This window comes from Penicillium chrysogenum (assembly GCF_028827035.1).
Source record: "Penicillium chrysogenum strain IBT 35668 chromosome Unknown utg000005l_segment0_segment0, whole genome shotgun sequence".
Lineage (NCBI taxonomy): Eukaryota > Fungi > Ascomycota > Eurotiomycetes > Eurotiales > Aspergillaceae > Penicillium > Penicillium chrysogenum.
Window position 1 is genome coordinate 3,078,889 of NW_026622753.1, and position 10,599 is coordinate 3,089,487.

The following is a 10,599-nucleotide window of genomic DNA, read 5'->3' on the forward strand; positions in this document are numbered from 1 at the left end:
GAGGCATGACCTCACCAGCTCAATGCCGGGTCATCCGGAGATGACTCTGCACATGTTTGGTGAAATGACCGAACATTCCAAAGACGAGACACCCACGGATCAACGGCTTGATTTAAGGTTATCGGGGTTAGAATGTGATGACTAAGGGGGATATTGGCCAGTCGCCGACTTCGACCCCGACCTCCACATCCACTTAGATAAGTATGGGACAGAACGAACAGATATCCAGAGCATGTCTAGTCGTCAGACAGTGGAAAAATGAATGGCTTTGGGGCCATTGAGTTCAACCATAACCGATTGTCCCGAACTCCTCGTGTCTACCCCACACATTGCAATGACATCGATTGAACTCAATTCCGACTACTTGGCCATTTGGAGTTGATTTTACATATTGCGATACTACAAGTCACAATCCAATCACCAGTATACACGGCCGTGGGCCAGAAGTTGCAAAGGAATGATAGTTTACATGCTATCATAATCTGTCGTTTCAACTGGAGAATGAATGAACATTGGATACAAAGCGTGGAAACCTGAAGTGGACACCAGCTTCTGGAAGATCCACCTATCCCGCTCCCTCCTCTGGTTGAGCATCATCGACTTCTGATATTATGCTGTACTATGACATCAAACTCCCTTTGTTTTCTTGGATCAGTCTGCGGGCCTTGCGATCCAAGCAAAGACATGGGATGGCTCAGCTGGATACCGAGCAAGCTGTTCCCTCAGTGCGGGCATCACCGAAATAATTCCATGATGCAATGAGGAGGATGATAGTTGCTAATATTATTTAGGTGCCCCCGAGTCCCTGAACCTGGCTCGGTTCCCTTTCCTTGTATTCTATCTACTATTTTTGAAAGCTGAACGAACACGACTGAATGATATTATTTGATTAATTTTTATTTACGATCCACCTATTGTTAATATATTTACGCACCAATCTACCATCCATCAACATGTTCGCCAAGGCAAAGGGAATCCTCGATAAAAGCTCATCTATCCGCAATGAAGTCAACCAAGGCAATTACAATGGTGCCAAAGACATCGTGACCAAAGGTCAAACTACCAAAGAATCGACCAGCCAGGGAGACAAGGCCAATGAACCCGTTGATAGAAACTCATCCACCCGCGATGAAGCCAACCGTGGCAATTCCAACGGCGCCAAAGAAACTAGCACCCAAGGACAAGCTACTAAAGAATCGACCAGCCGGGGAGCTGTGGGAGGAGCTGCCGGAGGAGCCGTCGGTGGAGTCGCCGGCGGAGCATCAGGCAGCGCTGCTGGAATGAACAAAGACCTTAACAGGGATAATGTTCAGGAGACCGGAAGGCAGACCAGCCAAGGAGGGATTGGCCAAGACAACACTGGCACCTCCTCTACTAGCCATACGAAGGTGGAGCAAAGAGACATGGGCACCGAGAGGCGAGAAGCTAGCCAGAAACAGCAACCCAGCACCGACGCAAAGCAAGCCACTGGCTCTCAACAGTATGACCGCAGAGGCAGTGTGCTCGCCGGAGAGCTTGCAGCCAACTACGACATCCGCAAGGGCCCCATCACCACGCCGGGCACTTTCCAGGAAAAGAACTTCCACACTCCGGGTGACAAGCCGATTCTCATTCAGAGAGGTGGCACCAACAGCAAAACAGTACCCCGCGGAGAAAATACGGACAATTCTCAGTTTGCCGCCGCGGGAGCAGGGAGCGGCAACCAGGCCAGCTTAAGCCAAGAAAAGACTGGAAACCCCGTCGCCGGAGGAGACTATAGCAAGGAATCTCTTGAAAATGAGATCCATGACTATGAAAACATCAGCCCGGACGTCTTTAGTGATGGGACCACCAGCAAAGACCTGTCCAAGAAAGCTGCTGATCAAGATGTTGGAAAATACCATATTGACAGAAAGCAGCTTGACAAGCAGGGCTCTCAGCCTTCCCAGAAAGCAGGGACAAGCGAAGCTGCTGCTGCTGCCGCTGCCGCCACCGCTGCCGCCGGCGGCGGCTATGGCATGAGTAAAGGAGCTGACAACCAGACCTCTACCACCAGAAAGCAGAGAAAGAGGCATTCCGTCTCTGGGACGAACGCAACCAGAGCCGAAGATCCGACTTCTACAAGCCAGAAGAGCCACGTTGCTTCTACTGTGGGAGAACAGGACCGTGTAGGCGGACAAGGTGCGGGCGCCTCAAGCTCGGGGAACCGCGGGGGCTATACTTATGCCCGCGCGGTGTCCGATCATGGCTACACTCCTAAAACACCGACAAACACAGCCTATTCTACCACCAGTGGATCCAACCAAACCAGTGGTCTACGGTCTACAACTACGGGCCAGACAAACAGCGCCTTGTTCAACAACGGCGCCACTGCATCGAACAAAGCAGGTATCGCCAGCGGAGGAGTTCTGGGACTTCACCAAGACGGTAGCTATGGTTTATCCGGAAATGACAACAGCGGAGTCAACCAAGGAAGCATTGTCGGCGGAGCGGGAACTCGAGAGGCTGGTGCCTATGATACCTCAAGCAATAACGGCTTCAACACTGGAGTCACCCACGCTAGCTCCGGTGCCAATAACAGCGTCGGGAGTGGCATGACATCGAAGCGCATTGTCAGACAGCTGAGTGGAAGTGGCTACAAGGTCACCATCCTCCAAGAGAAGGTCCAGGCCGTGTCCCAGAAGTGCAAGGCTCAGCTAGGCCTGTCTTCCACTCAGATCAGCAAGCGCAGCCCTAACGTGGATGTTTTCTTCGATGCCGTCGCAGCTGAACGTCTCCGCTGGATGCCTCAAGATGGCAGCAGGCTGGATTGCAGCCTCAGATGGGCGTCCAGACTGGCGTATGCAGTCGACGCTCTTCGGGAGTCTGTCGGAGTGTTCGCGCCTGCCGCCAATGAGGCGGCATCGCTCATCTGGGGATTCTCTATTCTCCTTTTGGAGGTGAGTTAAGATGACGGGTGAAAAACCGTTGGATATGAATACTAACTACTGTCATAGTCTGATATGGACAACACGGATGTTTTCGAAAGCGTCTTTGGCCGGTATGGCCGTGTCGCCGTCGGCATCTACTTGCTTCTGCAGTATGAGACCGCGTACAAGTCCTCCCCTGAGCTCCAACCATACGTTGCGGCGGCCTTCGCAGATTTGCTTGAGATGGTCAGTAGCACAGCTATAAGCTGTGTCGAGGGATTCAAGAGCAAAGAGTCCGATCAAGTCATCGGACGCAATGTTGATGCCGCTTTCGTGACGTACGCCAAACGTTTTTCCACCCACTGGAACTGTGTTGTCGATGCCCACACTGCGAAACTTGTGCAGGATAGCCCCCTGATCTACTCATCGCCTGAGTTGGGTAGTTTGCGTCAATTCCTGGGAGTGCAGGACCGCCCTCTTCAGTTTATCCTCGACTCTCGCGCTCACTCGCTTGCCGAGGGATCCTTTGAGTGGTTCAACAACACACTGTACGATTTCAGTGTCGGAAGCTCCCCCGCCATGCTGGTTTCTGGTGGTCCTGGCTCGGGGAAGAGTGCACTGGCCCAATGGGCGGTCGAAAGACTACAGGAGTCGGCTGAACACGATAGCTGGAATGTTATCCCGTATACCATTCGTGAGTCTTTCCGTGCTTATCTTTCGTTAATTTACAAGCTAATCCAATACAGGTGCTGATATTCCCGTCGCTACTTTGCCTCTGCGCATCCTGAAAGGTGTCCTTCACCAGATGTTGGATCATTCTGTCAGTGACAAGCAGACCCAGGAGGCTATCCTGGCTGAAGTGGCCAGGGCAGCCCAAGGTGCGATCGATGGTGCTGGGGATGACGCGGTCGAAGCAAGCCTTTGGAGGGGTATTCGTGCTGGCCTTGCTACGAACATTCAGTACATGTTTGTGGTTGATGGCATCGACCAAATCAGGGGTGGTCACGCCAATGCCGTTGCCTATCTTGATCGCTTCTGTGAGATTCTCTCCGAACAGAATGCTGGATCTAAAATGATCGCTTTCACCCGGCCCCTGACTTCGAAGGTCAGCTCCAAAGGTGTTCACCAGCTTACCCTGCAGACCTCCCAGACCAAGACCGATCTCGTAGCGTATGTCAACAAGATGCTTGCATCTAGCGCCAACTTTGACACCCACAAGGGCAACCAGCTTCAAGCTGCTGTGTCTGCCATTGTAGCCCGCTCCCAGGGCTCTTTCAGTTGGGCTGAAATGGCAGTTGCATACGCTAAACAGCAAAAGACCTTGAGTCAGGCTGTTGCGTCCATCCAGGCCCTGCCGCAGTCGATGTCAGAACTCATTGACTTCCACTCCAAGAGCCTGGACTTCAGCCAGCAGGGTACTGTTAATGTCGTTTCCTGGCTTGTAGCAGCGGAGAGACCCCTGCTGGTCGAGGAGATTGAGCATTTGCTGAATGTGGACCCCAAGGGCCCCAGCTACTCCCCCAACCAATCCACTAGTAGCTACGACATCTTGAATGCTTTGAGCCCGCTGGTCATGACTCGGGATGGCGTCGTCTCTTTTGCTCACACCTGCATTCGTGACCATGTCATCAAACAGGCCAAGTCATCCGGTGGACAGTCCAAGCTCAGTATCAGAGATGCACACTACGACTTGCTCACCAGGTGTCTTTCCTCCGTGCACCTGAACGTGCGTGAGGAGGTTGACATTTCCATGGATAGGTTGGGCATCGAGGAACGCAACTATCTCTTCGACAAGTATGTCGTCTTGGAGTACACCGCACGCTACTGGTTGTCGCATCTTCTCTCATCTCCACTGGTCACCGATGACGAAGAGTTCCAATTCAACTCAAGCTTCTGGAAGATCATGCCTGCAACCGTCCTCTTCGCACGCCTCGAGTTGACTTGCCGCGAGTCCCAGTTCACTCGGTCTAGTGTCGTCGAGCTCTACAGACTTGCAAGTGACATTCGCCGATTGGTCCTCGGCGAGAAATCCATCGCTCTGCTACAAAGCTTGGTCCTCAGCGCACGCGTGTCCAAGTCGGCGCATGCTAGTCACGCCGATGAGACCTGCTACGAAGCGTGGAAGCTAAGCCAGGAGCTTCTCGGCCAGTCACACCCGGTTACCTTGTCATGCTCCGAGATGATGATCCAGTCATTCTCCGAGCGAGGCACGATTACCTCGCAGCAGGAAGACATCATGAAGTACTTGATCTTGACCGACTCCGAGATCACCGGGGTGGAGTTCAACCAACGCCTGAAGTACCTTGGAATGATTGTCAGCATGTACAAGTCTCGCAACGACAACCAGTCCGCGTTGTTTATCTCGAAGCACTTCTACCAGCAGATTCTTCAAAAATACGGCACCAATTCGCGCCAGTCATCCGAGACTGCCGACTTCTTGACCAGTCATTTCTCCACAACTGGAACCGACGAGATGAGCCGCGACATTGCCAGAACCAAGTATGACAATATGGTGCGCACTATGGAAGTCACCGACGAGCGCCGAATCTCCTACACTCTGTACATGGCCAAGATGTACGAGGATCAGGGTGATTTGGCTCACGCCCAGGCAGTTCTGTCAAGCCTCTGGGCTGGTCTCAACTCGCGCGATATCGACTCGGTTGATATGATGGACAAGAAGGCTAATGTCGCCCTCGTGTACTACCAGTTCCTCCGCCGTCAGGGCCGGAATGATGAATCTGAGGTCATCATCCGGGAACTGGTTGCAGATCTCGAGGTTACTGGTATTCACTCTGAGGAGATGATGCAGCGCGTGCACCTTCTCCGCGCTGAGACTCGGGAGATGCTTATGTACAACCTCGATCGCTCCTTGGCAATTCTCATGTGGCGCTACTACAAGGAGACCCACCAAGAGTACTCAGAGGACTCAACCGCTCTGGCACTCTCAATTGCCCAGAGTATGGCTAATGCAGTCTCTATTGAGAGCGCATCCTCGCTGTCTTCTCGGGATCGCAAGCTGCTGATCGAGCTGCTGGACGTTATCTCAGCCAGTCCCGAGAATATGACTGTTACCACCTTGATCTTGTGCCACAACCTTGCCAGTATCTACGTGCGCGAGGGGGAGTGGATCCAAGCCAGTGAATGCGCGATGGCGGTTCTGCAGCATATCTGGCCCGCCGTCGAGCAAGCCAAATCTCACCAGAAGTTCTCGCCCGAGCTGGCACCCCCCGCGGCAGACCTGGCTTTGGTGTTGGCCTACTGCCACTTCCGCAGACTGCATCTGGAGAAGGCTACAGCTGTTTATGAGAACGCTTTCGGTTCTTTGATCTCCTCTGCTGGTGTACCTGTGCCGTCCGTGATGGCCGTTGCCAAGGCCGTTGTCGAGTTCCACGAGACCACCTACCAGTTCACCAATGCGCTGACGTTGCTGCATACCATGAGCAACTTCTTGGCGGCTCGTCTTGGGGAGAAGCATGAACATACAATTGAGAATATGTATTCCGAGGCTGCTTTGGCAACTCGTCTGGAGAAGAACAGCGAGGCTAAGAGCATCTACCAGCGCATCTTCAACGCTACTTCCCATCAGAATACGGTTTCTCCAGAGGGTATGGACGCTGCAATTGCCCTCATCAACCTCTACGAGAAGGAGATGCAGTGGGATTCTGCTTTGCACGTGTACCGATCTCTCTGGCCGACTCTGGTTGTTGAAGACAACAAGGTAGATACCTATGACCATGACCTGGTGGACCGGATGCTGGAGAAGACTTACCTGGGATACATGTCTATTCTGACTACCCACAAGAGGGCCGACTTCTCTGAGCGATACCGCGTTGCCTCTGAGTATGTCATGACCTGCCGCCACTTGCACGGCGCAACAAGTGAGAAGACGCTCAATGCTACCTTGCTCTTTGCCGAGCTATGTGAGTCCAGCGATGCTCACGTCGACCAAGCCATCTCCCTGTACAAGTTGCCTCTGGAAACCAGCGAGTGGGTGGCTCCTTCTCAGTCGTCGAAGGGTCTCGACCAGATGACTACACCGCTGCCTATCACCCTCAAGCACAAGCTGGCACAGCTGTTTGTGCGCAAGCATGATTCAACTGTAGAAGCCCGTTCTCTCTACACAGAAGAGTTCCAGCTGGCCAAGAAGAACCAGGGCTACTTCTCCACCACGACTCTCTCTTGGCTCCGTGAACTTGCTCTCGCCCATTCGCGACAGGGAACGTCTACTTCTGTTCAGCAGGGCAACGCCATTCTTCACGCCTACTCTACTGATGTGTTGCATGCTGGCGGCGACACCGAGACAATCGGTGACTGGGCTCGCCGGATCGCAAGTATCTACCTTGAGTGTGGTTTCATCGAAGGCGGCAACAACCTCCTCGACGAACTCCGCCACCGCGTGGTGTACGGCTCCGAATCTTCCGCGGTGGATCTGAGCGATCGTCGCGACGCCGTGTTTGTCGCTGCGTTCGAGGAAGTCTTCGGCAGACGTGCCAGCTATGACCAGATCATGGCCGAGATGGCTCGTGAGATGAGGACTTCCCAGGCCTTCTCCAAGAGCCTCTCTAGCCACGACTTCATCCCCACTCTGATCACTGGTCACAAGCTCTACAATCTCCAGATTAGTCAGAAGCGAGTTCGCGCTGCCAACGACACCAAGGACAAGCTGTACGATTATTTCTGCTCTAACCTGTCCGCCACCAATGTCGCCGACAAGGAAATCGTGCAGCAGTTCTACCAGATCTGTCTGCGTGAGGTTCACAGAGAGAACTACAACATGAGCATCCTCACAACAACCACCAACCTCGTCCGTGACCTGTGCAACTCCTCCCGCTTCCAGGAAGCCAGCATCCTGACAGGCGTTCTGCACTCCTTCCTACATCTGACCGACGGTCTCAACAACCAGGAGAGCATCAACACCGCCACTCAGCTCTGCCTGTATCTGAGCGGCCACAAGGCTAACAAGTGCACGGACGAAAAGACCTACCAAGCCATGTCCACCAAGTCCAAGCTACTCCTACAAGAGATTATGGCAACCTCAAAGTCCATGGGCATCGAGATGGTCGATCTACCCTTCAACCACCTCAACGATATCATCACCCTCCTGGGCCAGTACGAGATGTTCGACGAGCTAGAAGCCATTCTCACGCAGCTCTGGACCTCCCGAATCGTCCAGCGCACCTGGACACCAGACGTGGTGGTATGGATCGGACGACGACTAGTAGAAACCCGCTTCTGCCGCGGCAGCGTCGACTCCGCCATCCAGCTCTGCCGCGACATCTGCTACAACCTGCGCCAGGTGTGGGGCAGCTGTGACCCAGTCACACTGGATATGACCAAGCTCCTCTCTGCGCTGTTCACTGCCTCCGAGAACTACCAGTCTGCTGCGACTCTGCACGAGGGAATCCTGTACGACCTCCTCGGCGACTCTGGGGCGGTGGACCATGCCAATGGTGCTGATACCGCGTCGCAGCATATGGAGTTGCTGCGCCGTTCCCAGGCACGTCTGGGAGCTGAACAGACTTCTAGCCGGCCTTCGGCGCATGCGGAGCTGTTCCAGTCTGTGGCGGATCGCTTCGGTGTGCAGTCTGAGCAGATTAAGAGCGTTGGGGAGGCGAATGGTGGTGAACAATTCGGTGTTTGGTCGAAGCCGAGACGGTTTAGTATTGATGTTGAGGATATGGAGGAGGAGGGTCAGACGCACCGCAATCATCTGCGTGAGTCTAGTGGTGCTGGATTGGGTGGTACCGGTAGCCAGAGACGTATCTCTGTGCAGGCTCTCTAAGTGTGCGAACTTTTGTATATTAAAAATATTTGGATTGGTGTGTTACGCTGTTTCTTTAAATTGTTTACAACCAAATTGACCCAAATTGAAGATAACTTTCGATGCACGCCTTTTCGTAATCTTTATAGACGGCACGGCCTTGTACCTATTAGGTGCTCTTAGCCTCTAATGTTATCCCACGCTCAGAATTTGTTTCCGACATGTGCAGACTATTATTAAATAGGGTGCCCTCTCATATCTACTAGTATCTCGCGGAATCGTGCTAAGCGCCTATGGTGTTAGGACAGTATTTGAGGATCTGCTATTATGTACCAGGGTGCTTTGGGCGCCCCCCGGAGTATGTCCTACGTTGCTCCAGAGGGTATCCTTTGGAGTAACGTAGGACATGCTACCATCTGTGAGCACGATAAGCTAAGATGATCTATTGTGACTAGGCTAAGCGGAATATCAGACGTCACATGACTCGGTGACAATAATAATGTGATTCTGTAAGGATCGCATGGTTTCTTATTGGATAATACTAGCTAGTCTATAAAGGTAGCTATAGTTATATAATCTCCTAGGCTTCGCTTCCTAGCTAATAGAAACTCCACTTCTTCTATACGCCTCGCTAGCTTCTTAAGCTATAGTGGCCTTAGGCTCCTACTTCCTATAGAGTGCCTAAGGCGACTAAGGGAATGTAAACCCTATAAACCCTTTAGGACGATATCCCTTCCCACTTGCTATAAGCTACCGCCCTCGGTGCCGCTATATATAAAGCTATATACACTTCCGGATTAGGAAATAGTCCTACCTTTCTACCGATAAAGCCTTTTCCCCGCGCTTTTCTATCTATAGAGCTATCCTCTATTTATAGAGACGTAGATAAGTTACTTCTTAGAAAGAAATAGTTATTTACCCTAGGTAGTAAGTTATAGAGAGGTAAATAAGAGGTCCTTATCTATATAAGTAGCCCACTTTCCCTTTATAAAAACTCTTTTCCTCTTCTTCTCTAGGTATCTACTAGAGTCCTAACCCCTATTATACCTATTTTCCCTTCTATATATTATCCACTTTTACTTCCGCGGCCCTTTCTCTTAACTTTAGATATAGGATCCACTTCTTATTTTATTTATCGGGTAGGACTCGGTACTAATCTCGCTTCTTATAGGTTTAGGATAGCTTTCTCTATTATTAACTCCGGTTTCTAGGCTCTCTAGAAAGCCCTAGTAGCTACTATAGGACTCCCTAGTGGTAGTAAAGTAGGTGACCTTACCCCTCTCTTATTAAATAAGCCTATCTCCTCTAAGGGTAAGGGCTCGGCTAACGTTAATAAGAAGACTAGTAAGTTCCCTACCCTATACTTTCACTTTCTAACTAATACTAACTTATTCGCTAACCTAGTAGAGTTTATTAATATTAATAGGTCTAACCTAGCTCGCTTCCCCCTAGGTCTCGACGAGGACTTTAACGTCCTCTTTAAAGGCCTCCTATCTAGTCTTAGCCGGCGCCTTATAGCTATACTCTTTAAAGAGGATACCCGGATCCTTAACTAGCCTATAGTAGACGGTAGGCTATAAATACGCGATATAGGATTAGAGAATTCTAATTATATTATAGGAGCGCTCGGCTAAGTACTAGGGTACGCTCTCTTAATAGAGGACTCCTATTTACGCTACTACTCCTCCCCTTTTTTAGTTTCCTTTTCTATTTATCGGATCTCTACGTTTACTTTTAAAGGTAAAGGAGAGGTTATCTATTTAGGCTTATATATAAACTATTTATTTTTAGGGGTAGCTTCCTATTATTCTCTATATATTAATTAACCTACTACTACTTTCTAGTTCCTTTAGAATTATATTCTAGACTTCTATTATCCCCCTTCTATCTCTATTAGCTTATCGGGGCCTATTATACCCTAATAGAGCACTCGCTATAAGCGTCTCTATC

General features: G+C 51.1%; 1 protein-coding gene across 1 annotated transcript; it reads left to right on the forward strand.

Annotated features, from left to right (window-relative positions):
* Positions 1–953: 953 nt before the first annotated feature.
* N7489_009560 (uncharacterized protein) lies at positions 954–8,670 on the forward strand (the record flags this gene model as incomplete). Its single annotated transcript, XM_056715310.1, has 3 exons — positions 954–2,918; positions 2,976–3,582; positions 3,635–8,670. The coding sequence occupies 3 exons, from the start codon at positions 954–956 to the stop codon at positions 8,668–8,670; spliced, it is 7,608 nt and encodes a 2,535-aa protein (XP_056562932.1).
* Between the last annotated feature and the right edge of the window lie 1,929 nt (positions 8,671–10,599).